The sequence below is a fragment of the Pongo abelii genome, chromosome 13 (genome assembly GCF_028885655.2).
Source record: "Pongo abelii isolate AG06213 chromosome 13, NHGRI_mPonAbe1-v2.0_pri, whole genome shotgun sequence".
NCBI lineage: Eukaryota > Metazoa > Chordata > Mammalia > Primates > Hominidae > Pongo > Pongo abelii.
This window is the reverse complement of record NC_071998.2, coordinates 60,552,572-60,578,329: the sequence shown is the minus strand read 5'-3', so window position 1 is coordinate 60,578,329 and position 25,758 is coordinate 60,552,572. Positions and strand designations below refer to the sequence as shown.

General features: G+C 38.3%; 1 protein-coding gene across 4 annotated transcripts in view; it reads right to left on the bottom strand.

The window, feature by feature from the left end:
• MAMDC2 (MAM domain containing 2) overlaps window positions 1–25,758 on the bottom strand; it is a 182,428-nt gene that overhangs the window by 44,634 nt on the left and 112,036 nt on the right. For 2 of the 4 annotated variants that reach the window (XR_010136520.1, XM_054520031.2), the window contains exons 10-11: window positions 13,596–13,689; window positions 11,745–11,893 (exon numbers count right to left, since the gene is read on the bottom strand). Coding sequence is in view for 3 of the 4 variants with exons in the window: in XM_054520031.2 (XP_054376006.1) it covers window positions 11,745–11,893; window positions 13,596–13,689 (243 nt within the window). In the remaining variant the exon portion in view is untranslated. Of the gene's footprint in view, window positions 1–11,740; window positions 11,894–13,595; window positions 13,690–25,758 lie in introns of all 4 variants that reach the window. The other 2 variants (XM_002819853.6, XM_054520030.2) reach the window with 1 other exon arrangement.

Genomic DNA, 25,758 nt, shown 5'->3' with positions numbered 1-25,758 from the left:
ACCATGAGCCAAATAAAACACTTTTCTTTATAAATTACCCCATCTCAGATATTCCTTTATAACAATGCAAAGTGGACAAATACATATCATACTAAAATGCTGAAAATCAAACATGAGGAGAAAATATTAAATGCACCCAGAGGAAAATAGTACTTTCAAAAAAAAAACAAAAAACAATTTTAGGACTGACATCTGACTTCTCAATAGATATGATGGAAGCCAGAATTCAGTTGAATTACATCTTTAAATAAATGGCTGTAAAGGAAATAATTGTTCACCTAGAATTCTATTCCCAGAAAAACTATCCTTCAAATGTAAAGGAAAAAGACATTCCCAGACAAAAACTGAAAGAAATCAGCATCAGACATGCACCAAAAATAAAATGAAACAAAACAAAAATAAAAAGCTAGATACAGAAGAAAATTATTCTAGCGAAAGAAAAACACTTCCCGCAAAAGAAAATAATTAAAGAGATAAACATGGAAATGTAGAAAGGAATGAAGATGAATGGGGAAATATGTGAATAAATATAGAATACTTTTTAGGATTTAAAAAATATATAAATAAAATATAAAGCAAATACTAGGCTAGTTATGAAAATAATACAACTATCGTAATGTTAGTTGTGAGCTAAAGAAAAAAAAAACGCAACTTGTAAAGGAATATAAACAATAAGAACTCAACAAAAAGCGTATATTGAAATCTGGCAAGATGGCCAAATAGGAACAGCTCTGGTCTGCAGCTCCTAGCAAGACCTATGCAGAAGGCGAGTGATTTTTGCATTTCCAACTGAGTGGTGCCTGGAACCCCAGCAGGACAGAACCGTTCACTTTCCTGGAAAGGGAGCTGAAGCCAGGGAGCCAAGTGGTCTCACTCAGTGGGTCCCACTCCCATGGAACCCAGCAAGCTAAGAAACGTTGGCTTGAAATTCTCAATGCCAGCACAGCAGTCTGATGTTGACCTGGGATGATGGAGTTTGGTGTGAGAGAAGCATCCGCCATTACTGAGGCTTGAGTAGGCAGTTTTTCCCTGACAGTGCTAAGGAGGCCAGGAAGTTCAGACTGGGCAGAACTCACCACAGTGTGGTAAAGCGGTTGTGGCCAGACTGCCTTTCTAGATTACTCCTCACTGGGCAGGATCTCTGAAAGAAAGGCAGCAGCTTATAGATAAAACTCCCATCTCCCTGGGACAGAGCCCCTGGGGGAAGGGGTAGCTGTGGGTGCAGCTTCAGTGGACTTAAATGTCCCTCCCTGCCGGCTCTGAAGAGAGCAGTGGATTCTGACAGGTAGGATTCTCCCAGCATAGTGCTCAAGCTCTGCTAAGGGACAGACTACCTTCTCAAGTGGGTCCCTGACTCCCATGCCTTCTGACTGGGAGAGACCTCCCAGCAGGGACCGACAGACACCTCTTATAGGAGAGCTCTGGCTGGCATCTGGCAGGTGGCCCTCTGGGACAAAGCTTCCAGAGAAAGAAGCAGGCAGCAATCTTTGCTGTTCTGCTGCCTGCAATGATGATGCCCAGGCAAACAGGGTCTGGAATGGACCTCCAGCAAACTGCAGCAGACCTGCAGAAGAGGGGCCTGACTGTTACAAGAAAAACTAACAGACAGAAAACAATAATATCAACATCAGCACAAAGGACCCCCACACAAAATCCTCATCCAAAAGTCATCAACCTCAAATATCAAAGGTAGAGAAATCCATGAAGATGAGTAAAAACCAGTACAAAAATGCTGAAAATTCCAAAAATCACAATGCTGCTTCTTCTCTAAATGATCACAACTCTTCTCCAGCAAGGGCACAAAACTGGATGGAGAATGAGTTTGACAAATTGACAAAAGTCGGCTTCAGAAGATAGGTAATAAACTCCTCTGAGATAAAGGAGCATGTTCTAACCCAGTGCAAGGAAGCTGAGAACCTGGATAAAAGGTTACAGGAACTGCTAACTAGAATAACCAGTTTAAAGAAGAACATAAATGACCTGATGGAGCTGAAAAACACAGCATGAGAACTCTGTGAAGCATACACAAGTATCTATAGCCAAATCAATCAAGCAGAAGAAAGAATATCAGAAATTGAAGATCAACTTACTGAAATAAGGCGTGAAGACAAGATTAGAGGAAAAAAATGAAAAAGAATGATCAAAGCCTCCAAGAAATATGGGACTATGTGAAAAGACCAAACCTATGACTGATTGGTGTACCTGAAAGTGAGGGGAAGAATGGAGCCAAGTTGGAAAACATACTTCATGATATTATCCAGGAGAACTTCCCCAACCTAGCAAGACAGGCCAACATTCAAATTCAGGAAATAAAGAAAACACCACTAAGATACTCCATGAGAAGAGCAACATGAAGACACATAATCATCAGATTCTCCAAGGTTAAAATGAAAGAAAAATTGTTAAGGGCAGCCACAGAGAAAGGTCAGGTTTCTTAGAAAGGGCAGCCCATCAGACTAACAGCGGATCTCTCTGCAGAAACCCTACAAGCCAGAAGAGAGTAGGGACCAATATTCAACATTCTTAAAGAAAAGAATTTTCAACCCAGAATTTCATATCCAGCCAAATTAAGCTTCATAAGCGAAGGAGAATTAAAATCCTTTACAGACAAGCAAATGCTGAAGGATTTTGTCACCACCAGGCCTGCCCTACAAGAGCTCCTGAAGGAAGCACTAAATATGGAAAGGAAAAAGCAGTACCAGCTACTGCAAATACATAACAAATTGTAAAGAACATCAACACTATGAAGAAACTACATCAAGTAACGGGCAAAATAACCAGCTACCATCATAATGACAGAATCAAATTCACACATAACAATATTAATCTTAAATGTAAATGGGCTAAATGCCCCAATTAAAAGACACAGACTGGCAAATTGGATAGAGTCAAGACCCATCAGTGTGCTGTATTCAGAAGACTCATCTCACATGCAAAGACACACATAGGCTCAAAATAAAACGATGGAGGAATATTTACCAAGCAAATGCAAAGAAAAAAAAAAGCAAGGGTTGCAATCCTAGTCTCTGATAAAACAGACTTTAAACCAACAAAGATCAAAACAGACAAGGCCATTACATAATGATAAAGGGATCAATGCAACAAGAAGAGCTAACTATCCTAAATATATATGCACCCAATACAGGAGTACCCAGATACATAAAGCAAGTTCTTAAAGACATACAAAGAGACTTAGACTCACACACAGTAATAGTGGAAGACTTTAACACCCCATTGTCGGTATTAGATCAATGAGACAGAAAATTAACAAGGATATCCAGAACTTGAACTCAGCTCTGGACCAAGCAGACCTAATAGATATCTACAGAACTCTCCATCCCAAATCAGGAGAATATACATTCTTTTCAGCAACACATCACACTTATTCTAAAACTGACCACATAATTGGAAGTAAAACACTCCTCAGTAAATGCAAAAGAACGGAAATCATAACAGTCTTTCAGACTGCAGTGCAATCAAATTAGGACTCAGGATTAGGAAACCCACTCAAAACTGCACAGCTACATGGAAACTGAACAACCCGCTCCTGAATGACTACTGGGAAAATAACAAAATGAAGGCAGAAATAAAGATGTGTTTTGAAACCAATGAGAACAAAGACACAATGTACCAGAATCTCTGGGACACAGCCAAAGCAGTGTTAGAGGGAAATTTATGGCACTAAATGCCCACAGGAGAAAGCAGGAAAGATCTAAAATCGACACCCTAACATCACAATTAAAAGAATTAGACAAGCAAGAGCAAACAAATTCAAAAGCTAGAAGACAAGAAATAATGAAGATCAGAGCAGAGCTGAAGGAGATAGAGACATGAAAGTCCCTTCAAAAAAATCAATGAATTCAGGAGGTGGTTTTTAAAAAAGATCCATAAAGTAGATAGACCGCTAGCCAGACTAATAAAAAAGAAAAGAGAAGAATCAAATAGATGCAATAAAAAATGATAAAGAGAGTATCACAACTGATCCTACAGAAATACAAACTACCATCAGAGAATACTATAAACACCTCAATGAAAATAAACTAGAAAATCTAGAAGAAATGGATAAATTCCTGGACACATACACCCTCCCAAGACTAAATCAGGAAGAAGTAGAATCCCTGAATAGATCAATAACAAGTTCTGAAATTAAGGCAGTAATTAATAGCCTACCAACCAAAAAAAGCCCAGGACCAGATGGATTCACAGCCAAATTCTACCAGAGGTACAAAGAGGAGCTGGTACCATTCCTTCTGAAACTATTCCAAACAATAGAAAAAGAGAGACTCCTCCCTAATTCATTTTATGAGGCCAGCATCATTCTGACACCAAAACCTGGCAGAGACACAATAAAAAAAGAAAATTTCAGGCCAATGTCCCTGATGAACATCAATGCAAAAATCCTCAATAAAATACTGACAAACCGAATCCAGCAGCACATCAAAAAGCTTATCCACCACAATCAAGTCGGCTTCATCCCTGGGATACAAGGCTGGTTCAACATACACAAATCAATAAATGTAGTCCATCACATAAACAAAACCAATGACAAAAACCACATGATTATCTCAATAGATGCAGAAAAGGCCTTCGATAAAATTCAACACCGCTTCATGCTAAAAACTCTCAATAAACTAGGTGTTTATGTGAGATACCTCAAAATAATAAGAGCTATTTATGACAAACCCATAGCCAATATCATACCGAATGGGGAAAAGCTGGAAGCATTCCCTTTGAAAACTGGCAAAGACAAGGATACCCTCTCTCACCATTCCTATTCAACATAGTATTGGAAGTTCTGTCCAGGGCAATCAGGCAAGAGGAAGAAATAAAAGGTACTCAAACAGGAAAAGAGGAAGTCCAATTGTGCCTGTTTGCAGATGACATGACTGTATATTTAGAAAACCCCATCGTCTCAGCCCAAAATCTCCTTAAGCTGATAATCAACTTCAGCAAAGTCTCTGGATACAAAATCAATGTGCAAAAATCACAAGGATCCCTATACACCAATAATAGACAAGCAGGGAGCCAAATCATGAGTGAACTTCCCATTCACAATTGCTACAAAGAAAATAAAATACCGAGGAATACAACTTACAAGGGATGTGAAGGACCTCTTCAAAAAGAACTACAAACCAGTGCTCAAGAAAATAAGATAGGACACAAACAAATGGAAAAAAAAATTCCATGCTTATCAATAGGAAGAATCAATATCATGAAAATGGCCATACTGCTCAAAGTAATTTATAGATTCAATGCTATTCCCATCAAGCTACCATTGACTTTCTTCACAGAATTAGAAAAAACTACTTTAAATTTTATATGGAAACAAAAAAGAGCCTGTATAGCCAAGACTATCCTAAGCAAAAAGAACAAAGCTGGAGGCATCACGTTACCTGACTTCAGACTATACTACAAGTCTACAGTAACCAAAACAGCATGGTACTGGTGCCAAAACAGATATATAGACCAATGGAACAGAACAGAGGCCTCAGAAATAACACCACACATCTGCAACCATCTGATCTTTGACAAACCTGATAAAAACAAGCAATGGGGAAAGGATTCTCTATGTAATAAATGTTGCTGGGAAAACTGGCTAGCCATATGCAGAAAACTGAAACTGGACCCCTTCCTTACACCTTATACAAAATTAACTCAAGTTGGATTAAAGACTTAAATATAAAACCTAAAACCATAAAAACCATGAAGAAAACCTAGGCAATACCATTCAGGACATAGGCATGGGCAAAGACTTCATGACTAAAATATCAAAAGCAATTGCAGCAAAAGCCAAAATTGACAAATGTGATCTAATTAAACTAAAGAGCTTCTGCACAGCAAAAGAAACTGCCATCAGAGTATTCCTACAGAATAGGAGAAAATTTTTGCAATCTATCAATCTGACAAAGGTCTAATATCTAGAATGTACAGTGAACTTAAACAAATTTAGAAGAAAAAACCAACCCCATCAAAAAGTGGCCAAAGGATACGAACAGACACTTCTCAAAAGAAGACATTTATGCAGCCAACAAACATGAAAAAAAGCTCATCATCACTGGTCATTAATGAAATGCAAATCAAAACCACAATGATATACCATCTCATGCCAGTTAGAATGGCGATCATTAAAAAGTCAGAAAACAACAGATGTGGAGAGAGGATGTGGAAAAATAGGAATGCTTTTACGCTGTTGGTGGGAGTGTAAATTAGTTCAACCATTGTGGGAGACAGTGTGGCAATTCTTCAAGGATCTAGAACCAGAAATACCATTTGACCCAACAATCCCATTACTGGGTATATACGCAAAGGATTATAAATCATTCTACTGTAAAGACACATGCACATGTATGTTTACTGCAGCACTATTTACAATAGCAAAGACTTGGAACCAACCCAAATGCCCATCAATGATAGACTGGATAAAGAAAATGTGGCACATACTCCCCATGAAATACTATGCAGCCATAAAAAAGAATGAGTTCATGTCCTTTGGAGGGACATGGATGAAGCTGGAAAGCATCATTCTCAGCAGACTAACACAGGAACAGAAAACCAAACACTGCATGTTCTCACTCATAAGTGGGAGTTGAACAATGAGAACACGTGGACACAGAGAGGGGAGCGTCACACACAGGGGCCTGTTGGGGGATGGGGGGAAAGAGAAGGGAGAGCATTAGGACAAATACCTAAAGCATGCAGGGCCTAAAACCTAGATGTTGGGATGATAGGTCCAGCAAAGCACCATCGCACATGTATACCTATGTAACAAACCTGCATGTTCTGCACTTGTATCCCAGAACTTAATGTAAAAAAAAAAAAAAAAAAAAGAATATTTTATCCATTTATCCTTTTTTTCTTGCATTTTCAGGTGTTTTGTAGCCAGAGTGCACAGTGATCTCTAGTGTATTTTTTTTTTTGCTAGAAAAAGAGGTCTATAATTCATTTATTTTTCTTCATCTTTCTACACACTATATCCATTCTGGCTGGAATTTTATAGGAGCATATATCTTCTGGCTAGGAGTTTGAAATGTAATATTGAGTTTATGCACTAGATTTTAAAGTTTTTGTTTTTGTTTTTTTTTCATTTGTAGAAAGGAATGCCTTAGTTATGTTCCTAATTTTAAGGGAATCTATGCCTTATTTTATTTTATTTTTTTTGAGACGGAGTCTTGCTCTGTTGCCCAGGCTGGAGTGCAGTGGCATGATCTCAGCTCACTGCAAGCTCCGCCTCTCGGGTTCATGCCATTCTCCTGCCTCAGTCTCCCAAGTAGCTGGGACTATAGGCACCCGCCACCACGCCCAGCTAATTTTTTTTTTTTTTTTTTTTTTTTTGTATTTTTAGTAGAGACGAGGTTTCACCGTGTTAGCCAGGATAGTCTTGATCTCCTGACCTCGTGATCCGCCCACCTCGGCCTCCCAAAGTGCTGGGATTACAAGCGTGAGCCACCGCGCCCGGCCCCACCTCATTTTAGTATTGTTATGTTAGCTAGAGATAGATCTCCAATGTCTTAGTTATAGGTAATTTTGATAAAGTTGGTGGGTACATTTAATTTTAAGTAAATACATTTTTTACAATAATGTCTTAACCAGTGTTTCCTATGATAAGTGTTCTTAGTCTCAAGGTTGTAAGTTGATAATCTTTGAAAATATTAAAACAAAACTGCCAATATTGCACCAAAAAAGCCTGTATTTTAGACTCCACTTTGTTGGTAATCCTGGGTGACAATATTCTACATGCCAGCCTAGTCACTTACAGTTCTTCGAAAGCCGCCATACTGTTTAATGGCTCCATACTTCACACCAGCCATTCCCTCATCCTGGAATGCTTCCTTCTTCCCTACCATTCTTGATGAACTTAACTCATCCTTTAAGATAAGGAGAGCTAGCCGTGTGGTTTCATTATCTCTAAGACTTAACCCTTATTACTTTACTTATTATAACTCTGGGACAGTTATTTGATGTATAATGCATAGTGGGTATTCAGGAAATATGGAATAGAACAAGATCCTAGGGATCCTGGACTATATACCATTTCTGATTGCTTTCAGTTATGAGAGGTTTAATTCTTATATACATGTAGCTTCTGATGCTGGTTGTTTTAACAAATAAGTGAATGTTTTAGAGGAACCTTTGTTTGTTTATGCATTAATTTTTGAATGGGTAACTGCCATGGTTTGGATGTATCCCCCAAAACTCATGAGTTGGAACTTGATTCCCCAGTGCAGCAGTGTAGAAAGGTAGGGCTTAATGGGAGATGTTTGGGTCATGGGGTCACTGCCCTTATTAATGGATTAATGCCATTATCATGGGAGTAGGTTCCTTATTAAAGAATGAGTTTAGTTCCCTCTTGCTCTTTCCCTCACCCTCTCTCTGCCCCTTCCACCATGGGATGATGTAGCAAGAAGGCTCTCACTAGATGTCAGAACCTTGATCTTAGACTTTGCAGCCCCCAGAACTGTAAGGATATAAGTTTCCGTTCTATATAAATTGCTCAGTCTCAGGCATTCTATTATAGCAGCACAAAATGGATTGAGACAATAACCCTTGTCACATTGCAATCTGAGTGCCAATACATCAGCCACTTTGAGCTCACACCATTAGAGGCTAGGACAAAGGAAAACCACTCTTTTGTGGGGTTTAGGATACATAATAAGTGTGTGGGCTACAGCCCTGGGGTTACACTTACAACATGGTTATACAGACACTAGAAATAGATCAGAAAAAGTTTAGATGTTTTCTGCTGGATCAATTTCTAGAAATGTTCCAAAATACCAATCATTGTATTTTCTAAGAGAAGACACTCTGCTTTGGTGTGAAGAGTCTTTGGCTTATGAAAAACTGTGCTTTTCACATACAAGTTGTCACAGCTGTTCCAGGTCATGTGTGGTCTCTTAGTAGCATGTAGGTTTGGAAACCCTAGTGAGGCAGTGTAGGCAGAATATATAGCCATTAGAACCAGACAAATGTGAGATTAAGTCTTTGCTCTACCAGTTACTGCTGTGTGGCCCTGGAAAGGCACTTAACTTCCCTAAGCTTCAGCTTCCTCCTGCAAAACGTGGGAACTTTCACTTACCTTAAGGTTGTGGAAAGGATGTTGAGGTTCCTAGCACAGTGCCTACACATGGTAAATGTCCAATATAGTAGTGCCCTCTTTATCTACGTTTTTGCCTTCCATGGTTTCGGTTATCCACAGTCAGCTGTGGCCCAAAAATATTAAATGGAAATTTCCAGAAATAAACAATTCATAAGTTTTAAACTATGTTCTGTTGTGAGTAGCATGGTGAAATCTTCCACTGTTCCACTCTGTCCCAAGCAGAACACAAATTATCTCTTTGTCCAATGTCTCCATGCTGTCTACACTCTCTGCCAGTGAGTCACTTAGCCATCTTTGTTATCAGACTGACTGTCATGGTATCACAGATCTTGTGTCCAAGTAACCTTTATTTTATTTAATTGTGGCCCCAAAGTGCAAGAGTAGTGATGCTGACAATTTAGATATGGCAAAGAGAAGCCATAAAGTGCTTCAAGTGAAAAGGTGAAAGGTTGTGACTTAACAAGGAAAGGAAAAATCTGAGGTTGCTAAGATCTACAGTAGGAACAAATCTGTCTGTGAAATTGAGAACAATATATTGTAATTATTCTATTATTGGTCATTGTTAGTGTCTTATTGTGCCTAATTTATAGATTAAGCTTTATTATAGGTATGTATGTATGGGAAAAATATATTGTATATAGGGTTTAATACTGCCTTTGGTTTCTGGCATCCACTAGGCATCTGGGAACATATGCCCTGCAGATAAGGGGGAACTACTGTAAATAATCACTGATATTATATTTCCCTAGAAAATCAGTTATTAAAGTAATTTCAAGAACAAGAACAAAACACCTTCAACCTAATGCTATATTTGTAGGTACCCTGGGCACAGTGTAGCGAAACTTGTTTTTCTTATTTACATTGTTGTACATGGGAATACAAAGATATAAGTGGTAAAAGATTTAGTTCCATCTTCCACCTTCCCTGATTAAAAAATAATGAAGATGAGGGGCAGGAGGGGAGGTGAAACAAAGAAAATGAAAAAATAGACGGTTTCTTCCTTTATCCTTCCAAACTATGAGTCAGGCCCAAGCTGAGGGAAAGAGAGAAGATTCAGTTGAATGAGAAATGGAAGTTTTGATTTGAACTGGACTTTTGGCATACCTGAATATTTAATTGTTCTAATATCTCAACAGGACTGGGAAGCTAAGGGATTTGCCAAGGCATGGGGAAAGAGGATCTTTATGTTTGAAGAATGATAGAAAAAATAAAGCTGTTCATTATTACATTCTACCATGTTTAGCCAATTAAACAAACAGGTTTTACTGGAGGTGGTTCTGTGGTAATTATTCCATAGGCTTATCCTGAGTTAGATCAAGCTTGTCCAAACTGCAGCCCACAGGTTGCATGTGGCCCAGAACAGCTTTGAATATGGCCTAACACAAATTTGTAAACTTTCTTAAAACATTATGAGAATTTTTTTTGCAATTTTTTTTAGCTCATCAGCTATCATTAGCATTAGTGTATTTTATGTGTGGCCCAATACAATTCTTCCAATGTGGCCCAGAGAAGCCGAAAGATTGAATACCCCGAGTTAGACCATAAGAAACAGCACAATGCAAATTACCCTCATATTTACTATCATAATGGTTTCTCTAGGAGAATTCATGAGGAAATATCTCTATGAGCTTAGTGTCAGGGGTAGTTCTGCTTCTCTGGACCAAATGTTATGCTTTTATTCAGTTAGTATACCAAATGAAATGGGGGTGTGAGTGAGAAAGATCCATTCTATGGAAGGTACTTTTTAATTAATTTTTTTTTTTTTTTTTGGGACAGGGCCTTGCTCTGTCACCCAAGCTGGGTGCAATGGCATGAACATGGCTCACTGTAGCCCTGACCTCCTGGGCTCAAGCAATCCTCCTGCCTCAGCCTTCCAAGTAGCTGTGATGACAGGTGCACACCACCACAACTGGCTAAATTAAAAAAAAAAAAAAATGTTGTCGAGATAGAGTCTCACTATGTTGTCTAGGCTGGTCTTGAACTCCTAGACTCAAGTAATCCTCTCACCTTGGCCTCCCAAAGTGCTGGGATTATAGGAGTGAGCCACCACACATGGCCTGCGGGACATATTTTGTCACTGACAATGTTTACAATTGCTGATACATGTTGGTAATATGAAGTAGATGAACTCTTACTCTGTTTTATTGCAGTTTATACATTTTCTACAGAAAATGCACCCCATCATTGCCTATAGCCCACCCACGTGGACTGCCCATTCTGTGAATCATGTTTTACAGATGAGTTTTGGCTACTGAAAGCTTGGAGTCAAACCTGTATGCCTCTTCCTTTGTCTGCCAATATATTTTGTATATTAGGCCTCGGCCCTGGCTCCAATTTAGATTACCATTTTTTTCCCCTACTTTGTCCCTCTCTTTGACCTTTAACTTACTTCTATTCTTTGTGTGCAGAACTTTGTAAGCCCTGTTAGATCCTTGCCTTGCTGCAGCAATGTACATAAGCAATGTAATAAACAGAAAGGATGATATTCAGTGCCCATATTGAATCATCCTGTGTGTGTAGAATCACAAGTGCATTTCATTCTAGACACAAGACATAATTTTGCATATTTCAAAATGCAGTAAATGATTCCTAGAATGCTATTTTAGAAGCTTTCCTTAGGAAACAGCACCACGTGGCATAACTCACCTACCCCAGTAGTGTGATCTCCCTTTGGTCCTGTGTAGGAAGTGGGAGTTTCTCCCCTCCTCCTGTGCCAGCTACTCCGGTTTCTTTTCTCCTGAGTAAATGTACATTCATCTTGCTCGAAAGTACACTCTCCAGGTGGAGGTGGAAGTTTCTCTGCAAGAAAATAGCAGATGTTGCAATCACTGAGACTCTTTCAATGACTCTGTGTTGCTAGCAGCCTACTCTGCATATATGAATGTTGTCTGGCCATATGCCATGCGATGGAGAGGCAGCCCCCACTGGTGGCCCACCTACACAGAGCCACTGCTTCCAGCTAGAGGCTGCACTCCACTGCGGGTCCTGCCACAGACATAGAGAACAATCAGATATACAGTTCTAAAATACTGGGCTATTTTGAGAAAAAAACTTTCTCTGACTTGTGAATTTTTGTGAATTTCTTTTTTTAAAGCTCTGGAAATTAGAGGTATATTGCCTTTATGAAAATATGGAAAATAATAAAATTGCATAATGCAGGCACTTTCTTCAGAAATCCTGGATGAGTGAAGGGTATCCTCATAACAACTCCACAGTTGCTTTGTAGGTAGGGGAGAATGTGAGAGTGCTAAATGGACTCCTGGAGGCATAGCTGTGTGGAACAAATGACTTCATTTCTCTGTGCCTTAGAGTTCTTATCTCTAATGTGGGAATATTGATGGTAGTCACTTCATGGGTCCGTGAGGGTTAAATGAGATGGTATATGTAAAGTGATAATTTTTAATGTGAAGTTCTCAATAATTAAATTTTAGAACTTATTTTGCCACCCAGAAGTTTATTTTCCTTTTCCCAAATCCAATGTTTATGTCTTTGAAAGCTATCTTCAATAACATTCATAATTATTAGAATGGTGCTTCCTCCCAATTTATTGGGGACTTCTCCTTTGACTAAACTTGGTTGTACCTCCCTATATCCAGATTCTTAGCCAAATTTTTCTAATAAATAGCTTGTTTCATATGTCTCTTTTGTGATCATTGTTTTACTTCATTTTATTTTACATACAGTACTGGTTAATGAAACCTCATTCTTTCTTCTATGCCTTGAGTGGAATGATTTTTATCTGGGTTGTCCTTGCAGTGCCTGGCAAATTAAGAGACTAAGAACAAACTGTCTTTTAATTAAATAAACATGGAGATTATTCTCCAGTGCCAGACTGATACCACGATTTGCCTGTGTGTCAAAGAAATGGATGTCCTATGATGTAGGATGCAATGGTAATGAGCAGATACAGACCAATGATCAGGATTGAGTTATGCACCATTTTCTCATTAGGCATAATGTATGACACATAGCTAGCTACCATGACTTTATTTTGCTACTATCATCATTGCTTGGTCTATTGTTCCACTGTCATTTAATTCACTTAGAAAACATTTATTAAAATTTTTAAATTACATGCTTAGCAAGTATCTGTGAAATAAAAATTTCATTAATATTGCTTGAAAATCTGCATTCATGTAAGATAACAAAAACAACAGTAATAGTAATAATTATAGTAGAAGATATTTGTTTTTAAAGCACTGTTTTGTGCCAGGTCTCATGCTAGGAAAATGTATATGTATTATCCCCAATATTCAGGTAGATACCACTAGTTCCCTTCCAAATGAGGATAAAGGGGTTAAGTCACATGTACAAAGACACATATTACATTGGAATCATCATTTCTAAATTTCAAAGCCTGCCACACAGCTCTGCAGGAGACACTTTGTCAACAAAAGCAAAGGATGGACCTAGCACAGATGAAATGTATGTGGTTCTCAGCGATACAGGAAATGTATGTATAGGCCAGAGAGACAGAAAGCTGAAATGATTGCCGTCTTACCTGAAGATGAGCAGCTTCCCAATTGTATTGTAATGTCATCCAGGGCTACAAGCCCACAGTCCCAGAAACTTTTGCATAGGCTCATGAAAACCACCTGAAATTCGTAAAAATAAAGCTATGAATTCTGTTAACTGAAAACTGGAAACTCTTAACAACCTGGGATTCACTTAGCACAGCAGGTGAGCATAGGCAAACTACAAGCAGCTCTTCATTGTCCGTATGAACAACAGAATACAGTGGCAAGAAGAATGGTTACCATCTGCATAAAACCCTGGAATTACTTTTATTATTATTATTAATTTTTGAGATGGAGTCTCGCTCTGTCGCCAAGGCTGGAGTGCAGTGGTACGATCTTGGCTCACTGCAACCTCTACCTACTGGGTTCAAGTGATTCTCCTGCCTCAGCCTCCTGAGTAGCTGGGATTACGGACACCCGTCACCATGCCCAGATAATTTTTGTATTTTTAGTAGAGACGGGGTTTCACCATGTTGGCCAGGCTGGTCTCAAACTCCTGACCTCAGGTGATCTGCCCGCCTTGGCCTCCCGAAGTGCTGGGATTACAGTTGTGAGCCACCACACCTGGCCTAGAATTACTTAATATATTTGAGCAGAATATAATGATATACTGTGCATACTAATGCTGAAATCAGTGGCATTTCGTAAAGAATTGACAGGAAGAGTGAGGAAAGTAAGAAGTTAACTGCGTGACAGAGAAAAGCCTGTCAGGTTTTAAACATTTTCCCCAGATAATCCACAAAGTACATATAGACTTGATAGTTTTCTGAGCATTTTTCAAACATTTCCAGTACAAACACTATTGATTTTTTGGAAATGACTTTCTGGCAACATGCTTCATTCACATTGTGAACAAAGTCCTGGTGATTTGCCATCTGGAGGCTTATATTCCATTTCCAAAGACAAAGATCTATGATCCCAGTTGGTGTCACTAATAAAAGCCCTAAATGCAGTTATTTTATCAGTCCAAACATTTTTATTGTGTGTGAAGGAAAAACAAATCCATACCATAAATTATTAAATCTACTCTTCCAGAGAAAGACAGAAAAGTCTTGGATTTCTTTCCATCAGGCAAATTTTAAAGGCTACTTTTCATATATAGGATGAGCTAAGAGACCTTTTAAAAACATTTGTATTAGATTTTCACTGTACTTGCAGATTACAAAGCTGCTTTGAATGTATCACAATGTTTAAGTAGCACAAGCTCATTTAGTCCATGTTCAATGAATCCCTCAATTACAAATCTAATTCAAACAGACAAAGGATGATATAACAGAAGTTGAAACCCAACTTACAAATAATGAGAACACTTGATTTTTTTAGGCTCTAGTTTAAAATGTTATGTCTTAAATTTATTGTTTTATCAGTAGGGTTCTTTTGCTTTTTGATGATCAGCTTCGTTAGAATATAGAATTTATTTAAAAAGAAATGTAAAGATCGTGTGGCAGCTTACCAGTATGCAAAATATAAAATGTCTTAATGCAAGACCTTCTGGATAATTACTAATTGTAAGGTGTGTGAAGGTTTACTTGCACTGTATTCATATTGCTTTCAATTATAAAAAGGATAGTTTGGACTTGTCACAATGTATAACTATGTATATATACAAAGAACAAAACAAAACGGTGGTTTTTTTCTCGTTTACTTCTGTTAATTTTCTCATGTTTATAGATTCTAGAGATGATCTGAACATGTAAAATATTTTACTTACAGAGTTTACTACTGGGAACTTATTCCCTGTTTGTAAAGCAAAGGTCTGTGTCATCAGCCCTGAATGCGGTTATATTTTAGCAGTAACTTTTTTTGTTATATGGGAAGGAATATTAATCCATCTCATAATTTACTGAATTAATTGTGGTGCAGACAGAAAAGTCTTGGCTTTATTTTATGGGGTGAGGGGGGTAGCTTTAAAGTCTATTTTTCACAAGTATAGTAAAAAAGTACCTTTTCAAAATGAATATGTGGTAGTGAAATGGTTCACCATCTAAAACATTACCTACATAAAACTCAAACATTTGGCATGGTAATAAATTCTAAAGAAGAGAAATATTAACATGCTTTCGTATGTTTACTATAGCATTGTTTTATAGTGACCATAAAACCATACAAGCAAGCAAGCAAGCAAACACCCAGAATTTAAAAATAGAGGAAATAAATGAACTATGGCACAATTATCTAAGAAACTGGCCATTGTCAGATTTGATAACTTGGGCATATTATTTCATAGTACAGAAATATATTCCTCTCATAATGTTAAGTGAAAAAACTAAATAAAATAAGACAAAATAATATCTAGTCCATCTAAAAATAATAGAAAAAGCCTGGAAAATTTACCAAATTTACAACAATTATGTTAGACTCATAAAATTATGGGCATTAAACAGAATTTCCCCTTTCTTTCTATATTTATATGTGTGTGTGTGTGTATATATATATGTGTGTGTATATATATATATTTTTTTGTTTTGTTTTGTTTTGAGATGGGAGTTTTGCTCTTGTCGCCCAGGCTAGAGTGCAGTGATGCGATCTCAGCTCACTGCATCCTCCACCTCCTGGATTCAAGCAATTCTCCTGCCTCAGCCTCCCGAGTAACTGGGATTACAGGCATGTGCCGCCACGCCTGGCTAATTTTTGTATTTTTAGTAGAGATGTGGTTTCGCCATGTTGGCCAGGCTGGTCTCGAACACCTGACCTCAGGTGATATCCACCCGCTTGGCCTCCCAAAGTGTTAGGATTACAGGCGTGAGCCACCACACCCAGCCTCTATATTTATATTTGACACTAGAAAAAGGAATCAGGATATTTACAATTAAGATGTGGAATAATCAGTCATTATTATTTCCTAGATGATCTTGTCTATTATGATAGCCACTAGGTACATGTGTCTATTAAAATTAAATTAAAAATTCATGTGTTCAGTCACACAAGCCACATTCGAAAATGCTCAGTAGTCACATGCAGCTCATGGTTAACTGAATTGGACACAGCAGGTATGCAGCATTTCCTCATTACAGAAAGTTCTATTGGATAGACTTCCCTGGCTCCTTTTGGATATTCCAAATACTTTGTGAATTGCCACAGTGGGTTGAATGAAATGTTAAACATGTTTTGGACAATAGCAGACGTCTAGGTTGTTCTACCTTAGCGCTTTTTCCACACTTAAAACATTAGCCAGACCATGTGTTGTTCTGTCTGATAAAAGATCCCTAAGGTTAGTCAGCTACTGACTAGGTTCAAATGATGGCCTCAAGCCCCAAATTTGCTTGGCAGTTGTCTGTCAGTATTTTAACACACAAAAGAAGCACAACCAGATCAGCCTGTTTGATCTAACACACTGGATTTTCCGCCTGGCTATTAGTAATGCTGATCATGTCAGCGCTTATTTTGGGGCTGCCATTTTACATTTTGTATGCTCCTTGAGGTGGAGAGGTTATTTTAGGGTAGTTGGTGACTGGACAAGCGGATGAGTGGGCCTGGTTGAGGCAGGACAAAGAATAAGTCAAACATCTTGTCCTGTTCTTAAGGACTTATCCTCTGGGTCCAGTTAAGAACCTGACAAGAAGGGAATTAGTCATAGTCTAAATTCTTGAGGGGATTAACCTCTTGTTTATTTATAGATCTTTCTTAAAAACAGTGTTTATTTCATTGTAGGCAGTATTTCGAAGCAAGTGGAACATCTGTAAGACTAGAAAAAATCTTAGACAGCTTAAATGTATATTAATATCTATTTAAGAGGGTACCATACCCTCTTAAATATTAAATATTAAATATTAAATTAAATATTAATTATATTAAATTAATTATAGGCTCACGCCTATAATCCCAGCACTTTGGGAGGCTGAGACAGTAGGATCACTTGACGCCAGGAGTTCAAGATCAACCTGGGCAGCATAGAGAGGCTCCATCTCTACAAAAGAATTTTAAAAATTAGCTGTGTGCACTTGTAGTCCAGCTACTTGAAAGGCTGAGGCGGGAAGCTCTCTTGAACCCAGGAGTTGGAGGCTGCAGTGAGCCATGATCATGCCACTGTACTCCAGCCTAGATGACAGAGTGAGACCCTGTCTCTCAAAAACAATTAATTAAAAAAAAGAGGGGGAAAGAAGATGAGGGGCCAAGTAAAGTGATATCCCTTAGAAAGGTATTCCTGATTTTATGCAAATCTCTTAAAAGTTAGGGACAAATTAAATTTATGTAAATCAATGTCTCCATCTACTCAAGATCCCAGTCCTTAGGTCCTGATAATACTTTAAAATGTTTGTCCTGATGGAGAATATTCATAGCTGAGGAAATCTGCCTAGGCTGGAAACACAAACAGGCAATGAATGGAGAGCTGTAAAAACATATTTGCAAAGAAATAATTTTAAATACAGTCAAGGAAGGATCAACAATATTACTTAACTTACTCTCTACTATACTAAAAATACATAGTATACATGCTTTTTAAAATCCACAACAGAGTATTGCTACCTCAGCACTACTGACGTTTTGGGCCAGAAAATTCTTTGTTACGTAGGACTGCCCTGTGCATTGTAGGATGTTTAGCAGCAACTGTAACCTCTACTCATTAGATGCCAGCATCACTGCCAAGTTGTGAAAATCAAAAAGTTCTTCAGACATTGCCAAATATCCACTGGGGGAAAATCTCCCTGAGAACCACTGGTCAAGAGTAGTAGAAAACTGCTGTGTGGATTATAAAACCTCACTTATTAAATTCCTGTTATGTGCAGTCCTTGTGCTAGGCACTTTCAGAGCTGGATTTTTTTTTTTTTTTTTTTTTTTTGAGACAGAGTCTCACTCTGTGCCAGGCTGGAGTACAGTGGTGTGATCTTGGCTCACTGCAACCTCAACCTCCTGGGCTCAAGTGATCCCCCTGCTTCAGCCTCCCAAATAGTTGGGACTACAGGCATGCACCACCACACCTGGCTAATTTTTGTATTTTTTGTAGAGACAGGGTTTCACCTTGTTGCCCAGGCTGGTCTCGAACTCCTGGACTCAAGCGATCTGCCTGCCTCAGCCTCCCAGAGTGCTGGGATTACAGGATAAGTCATTGTGACCAGATCTGTTACCTGATTTTTGGATTCACAGTCGATTTCAATCTATTTATTCTCTCCACTCAGAACAAGACTGTTCTAAAAATGGACCAGATTTAGTTTTCTCTTCCTCTACACATCACCAGGTGATTGTTTTAACAAGCAATGAAATATGGGCCAGGCACAGTGGCTCACGCCTATAATCCCAGCACTTTGGGAGGCCAAGGCAGGTGCATCACTTGAGGTCAGGAGTTCAAAACCAGCCTGGCCAACATTGCGAAACCTTGTCTCTACATAAATACAAAAATTAGCTGGGCATGGTGGCTCACGCCTGTAGTCCCAGCTGATTTAATCAAGAGGCTGAGGCAGGAGAGTCGCTTGAACCCAGGAGGCAAAGGTTGCAGTGAGCCAAGATGGTGCCACTTCACTTCAGCCTACGTGACAGAGCAAGACTCTGTCTCAAAAAAAAAAAAAAGAAAGAAATATCCTCAAGCCCTGGAAACAAAAGGTAAAGGAGCAGAAATGCAAGGCAGATGGACTAATACCCAAACTGAATAATCATCCCCTGGATTATCAAGGATTTATTGTTCCAATTTCCTGCTTTAGAAAACTGTAATTATTAAAGGGCAATAGAATCTCCTCTTTATTTTCATCTTTCTCCCTTTCAAAAAAATAATGATCTGCTCTCTAGAAACAACATAATGACAGGCAGCAGAACCTAAAAGGTCACTGAGCAAATGCTCCTCATAGTATATAATTTTAAGTCTCTTCTAAAGTTTTTTTTTTTTTTTTGAGGTGGGGGTGGTTGATTAGGAGGAGGTCTGTGTGGAAACCCACCTACAAGGTTGTGTTAGTCCAAGGGGTCAGACTGCCCCTAGGCCTGTCAAAGTTCATAAAAGTTCCTGGTTAAAGTACCCACGAGTCCAGGTGCCATGGCTCATGCCTGTTCCCAACACTTTGGGAGGCCAAGGCAGGCAGATTGCTGCCAGTTCGAGACCAGCCTGAGCAACGTGGCGAAACCCCCTCTCTACTAAAAGTATAAAAAATTAGTTGGGCACAGTGGTGCACACCTGTAGTTCCAGTTACTCGGGAGGTTGAGGTGGCAGGATCACCTCGGCCCGGGAGGTTGAGGCTGCAGTGAACTGTGATCACATCACTGCACTCCAGCCTGGGTGACAGAGTGAGATCCTGTCTTAAAAAAACAAAACAAAACAAAACAAAAGTACCCAGGAAAGAAAAAGTAGAGAATCAGGTATGTTAGGAATTCATGTTCTCAAACCAAATCAAGATAGGTTTTAAAATAATCAGGGTTATTGCTCTTCACTTTATGGGGTGTTATAGTTTAAGAACTACCAAATATAATGAATAGAATTTTGCCAGGAAATGGAGGAAATAAATTTTGTTGGGTGCTGTGAAGTCAAATCAAATCAAATCTTTGTTATATAGTTCAAAAGGATTGTTTGTGTTAAAGAACTAAACACTGGCTGTATTAAATATTTTTTCACTGCCTTTTAGAGTGGATTCCATGGCCTGCTTGACAGACATGGTAGGCCAGGTTGTTGGGTTAATCCACCATCTACTTTACCAATTGAATGGCCCCATTTAGGCCTATAATTAGCATGTAAATGATAGCTTCCAGAAATTGCCTTCTATATTTGGATAGAAACATTTCAGTCCTGTGCCAACAATATTATAACTTACCCATGTTCACAAAATGAACCTAGTTAAGTTCTTATTATAAGTGGTAGACCTCAACAATTTCCCAGACGGTTTGATTTTGAGTTAAATTTAACTTTTCTTCTGATGAGGTTAAAATCTTTTGAAATCATTTGCACAGATAAATTTGGTTACGACAACTACAGAGTCGGTGGCATAATTATTCACAAAATTACTATAATCCAGTCAGTGAAATTCCAGAGCCCTTCATTAAGATGCTATTGACACATCTGTAAGATATACTATACGACGTAATTGCATTCATTTAACTGTTTGACAATAAGTTGTAATAGAGTTTTAAAAAAATTTCAATATTGAGATACTTGGCAAAATGGATGAAATTATTACAAATCCCTGAAGGCAGACTAAGTGAAGCTTTATCTAGAAAAGTTAAGTGTGAGGTTTTAGCATTCTTAGAACCTAGCACTGTTTTGAGAAATAGCTGCAAAATTGCAAAAGCATGCCTGCTGTAGATACTATATTTGGTCTTCATCTCCCACAAAAGGCAGAATGACCATGTGTTTTTAAATAAGTTTTTAGCTGACCAATACTTTTTTTCTTAAAGGACCCATCTGGTTAGTTTTTTCTTTTTTAAAAGACCCATCTGATTTAATTCAACTTTTGGCTTTTACAAGCAACAGAGATATCAAGCATCTTCCAGCTTTTCTCAGCGTGAAAGTCTTTCTGCTCCCAGGAGCCTTCAGGTCTGGGCTAGGGACCACACTGTGATAGAATACAGACGTGTAGCTGAACTTTTTCATTGCTATTTGGACGGTAAACATCCAAATCTCTCAACTCAAAGATTTCAGAAATCTGCTTTATTTTCTGATCTTTAGGCCACTGTAAGGGGAGGGGAGGTTCCAGAAGGGACCACAAAATCAGCTATTTTTTTTAGAATGAAGAACAGGTCCAGAGAGCCTGTGATAGCAGCTCACACAACAGCCAGTTGCAGACTCGGGTATGAAACATTACACCCCTTCCTGATCCCTGATAGAATGTATTTCATTATACAGCCCCTTCATTTTCCCTATTTTGCTTTAGGTATCTTAAAATACGATTCTGAGAGACATGATGCAACTCCCCAGTTAATAGCATGGGGCCAAACATTTCTTTCACTTGTGTTTACAACCAGCTTCCTGTCATTTTGCCTTACGTTTGTTGATGGAGTATTTTGGTAACTCAACACAGGAGCCTGACTCTTACATAGATTGTGGCTGATTTTCAGAACTGGCTAATGTCGAACCAGCCACATTATCTCCTTTCCACAGCAGCTCTTCCCTCACCTCAGCCATGTCCTTCTCGCCCTTAGCCGAAGACATCACTGCCCTGCTCTGCACTGAAAATGTAGGCCCCCCAAAAAGAATGCTCACAGCTTCTCCAACATCCACATCTACACCCTCATCTTCACTTGCACCCATTTTCACTTTTCCCCCTTGTTTTGAGAGCAAAGTGTGTCTGATTACAAAGTTCATGTTCTTCTCATGGTGGGACAGAGAAGACTAATCCTACACAATTAATGTTGAAGATGCAAGTGGAAAATAAATGAGAAAAGCCTCTGAAAAAAATGAATATTAGACAAAGCTGACATCATTTTTAATGTTTTAGTCTCTAATTCCCCACCCTAATAATAAAGACATTATTATATTTCATTACCCCATAAAGCTTTCATTATCGCTGAAGGAAAATAGGTGCAAATGCCTTCCTGATTTTTACATGTACTCCTCAAGAGGGCAGGTGACCATCTGGTGACTTGTGGTTTTTTTTTTCTTTTTTTTTTTTTTTTTTTTGAGACAGGGTCTCCCTCTGTTGCCCGGGCTAGAGTGCAGTAGCACAATCACGGCTCACTGCAACCTCTCCCTCCTGGATTCAAGGGACTCTCGTGTCTCAGCCTCCTGAGTAGCTGGGATTACAAGCATGCGCCACCATGCCTGGCGAATTTTTTTAGTTTCAGTAGAGACAGGGTCTTACCATGTTGGCCAGGCTGGTCTTGATCTCCTGGCCTCAAGTAATCTGTCTGCCTCACCCTCCCAAAGTGCTGGGATTACAGGTGTGAGTCACCGTGCCCAGCCAGTCTGGTGATTTCTAATAGGTCTCTGGGCTGCCTGTGATTTTGTGTAAAAAAAATCAGTGCTGGGGTAAAAATACAATGTGGTTTCTCTCTGGCCCACCTCCCATAGGGAGTTCTCCTGGTCAAACACTGCCCTGACAAATGTAATGTAATAAAATGTAAAGGACCAATTTAATTGTCATGTCCAAGGATAGGCATTATAATTGGAGTCATTGTTGTGGCTCACTTGGATGGAGTTACAAAAAGGTCAGTCCTGCCAGAAGATAGATTTATAGAATGCAATCCACAAACAGCAAAAAAAGAAGAATCTAGGTCCTCCTCTTGCCTCTCAAGGGCTCACTCGGCTCTAGATGAACCCCTCCTGGGCCTGAAGAAGACAGGAGGCACTTTTAGCAATCCTCTGCTAATAAGAATGCTGACTTTGCCCTACCCACCTCTGAGACGTAGAGGCAATTAGCCTGATTTTCATTGATTCCCAAGCCAAAGTGTAGATCCATAAAGTGAAGAAGAGCTGCAGTTTAAAGCTTACATAACTCTTACCCCTTTTTAACCTATGCCACACTTATTTAACCAACCCCTAATAACAGACAATACGGTAATTTCCACTCTCTCAGTATTATAAATATTACTGGAATGAACGATTATAGCTAAATCTTTGTGCATAACCATGATTATTTCCTTATGATAAATCCCTAGATGTAGAATTGTTATGTCATAAAGTATGCATGTTTGAGCGCTTCCTATTTTATTCATGTAATTAAATTGTTATTAAAACATTGTGCCAATTTACCCTCATATAAGAGCACATGATAATCCTTATTTCCTTGCATCCTCACCTTTCCAGGGTAATGTTATACGTGTGTGTGTGTGTGTGTGTATTATGCATGCACACATATATGTTTATATATATACATATACAGTCATACACTGCATAATGACATTCCAGTCAATGATGGACTGCATGTACAATGGTAGTTCCATAAGATTATACTACCATATTTTTACTGTACTTCTGTCTCTTTAGATATGTTTAGATACACAAATACTTACCATTGTGTTGTAACTGTTGCCATTATTTAATACAATAACATGCTGTATAGGTTTAAAGCCCAGGATCTATAGGCTATACCGTACAGTCTAGGTGTGTAGTAGGTTATACCATCTAGGTTTGTATAAATATTCTATGATGTCCTCACAAGGACAAAATTGCCTAACAAACACATTTCTTGGAATGTATCCCTATCATTAAGTGATACATGACTGTATATACATATATAAGTACATTTGAATTTGAATGTATTTATTCAATTATTAATTAAAAAATTTTTCACTTCAGAAAACATTAATATGTATATATGTATAGTACATATATTGAAAAATAAATCTTTCACTTAGACCAGAAAACATTTATATGTATATATGTACATATTATATATATTTAAAAATAAATCTTTCACTTTAGACCCAAATATGTATATATGTATATATATATATATAAATGGGTATATATATTTATACATGCATCTAAAGTGAAAGATTTATTTTTTAATTAATAAATTGAATAATACAAACAGTATACAGTATAAATACAGCAATTAATATAAACATCATACTCCAGGGTATTATGTTTTTAGAATATTTTGATAGACAAATGTATTATTTCATTACTTTTAAGATTTCTTTGGCTGGGTTTGTTGGCTAACACTTGTAAAGCACTTTGGGAGGTCATACATGGGTGGATCGCTTGAGCCCAGGGGTTTGAGATAAGCTGGGTAATAGTGAGACCTCATTTCTACAAAAAATGCAAAAATTAGCTGTACAAGATGGTGCACACCTGTAGTTCCAGCTACTTGGGAGGCTGAGGTGGGAGGATCACCTGACCTTGCAGAGGTCAAAGTTACAGTGAGCTATGATCACAGCACTGCACTCCAGCCTGGGTGACAGAGTAAGACCCTGTCTAAAAACATAATGTCTTTGATTATAATGAGGTTGGGTATATTTGTGCATTTATTTTCTGGTTATATTTCTTTTTTTCTGATTTGCCTGTATATAACCTATCCACTTTCCTATTGCTTAGTTTACCTTTTGCTTATTGATTTATTAGATTTATATATTTATTTTAAATGTATTAAGACTTTGTTGCATATGTTGCAACCTTTTTTCCCCCTCTGGCTGGACATTTGCCTTTCAGATTTGTTTATGCGGCATTCCTCATTTGAATAAAGCAGAACCAAATGTCTTGGTTTGAAGATTGAGATGAAATGGAAGGGCCACAAATAGTAATTTATCTTTGAGCATCGTATAGATACACATGTAACCTGATACTAAACAAAAGTAAACGCTCATGGACTGTCAGTGATGTGGTGGGATATGCCAGAGGGAAGTGATTTGTGAACTCACTGGAGAGAGACTTCTACTAGAAGTAAGTACTAAACAGCTAGTGCAGAAAATATCCAGAGAAAGACATACAAGAGAAGGAGGGAAAGGTAGGCATATCTATGCAAAAGAAAATAAGGTATGTTTCCTCTGGTGAAATTAGAGAGTCTTTATTAATGTGTGAATTGTCAATTTCTAATTGCGTGAGTTGAGCTTGTAGCTCTAGAGGCCAGCAAATACTTATTTGGTCTATGAGCTCAGAAAACCAGAGGATCCTCAGAGAATCTCAATGCGAGCATCAAAAAATAATGTGGCATCACCCAGAATTTGGGAAAATATTTCTTTAAAATGCAATGATTGTAAGGCTGTGAAATATTCACAAGATAGAAGTTTGGAAGTGGGGAAGGGAAGTGGTATTTTCAGGTTCATAAACAAACTTTGGAATAAATGTGTGCCTAATTAAGCTTATTAGTAAAACTATAGGGAAAGAATGCCTGGTCTGTCTTTTCGGATGTCTCCATGTTGCTGGGAGAACAAATTGCTGATACAACAATGTTCCATGAAATTACTCAGAAAAGTCATGAAAGAATGGACTGACATAAACACTATGTTCGTGTAAAGTATGTGTCAGCAACTACCAGTTGTGCTAATCTGTCTTCCCTGTAATTTTCTCGTAAGTTGGCATGAAACACAGAAGGTCTCAACAAATAACTGAAAGGAAATGAAACAGAAGGAAAACAAGAGTATCTCAGCCTGCCTTACTCATATTTAAAGCAATGTGGAATTCTTGGACTCACAAATGATGCTGAGTTTAGCTTGAAAAACTCAAGACTAGGTTCCTTTTCCATACTTAGCTCCTTATTCTTTGACATGAAAACTTATTCCACTTGACAGTATAATTTTCCTTGTTCTGTGTACAAAGCCACCTTAATCTGCTCTATAATGTGTTGATTATCT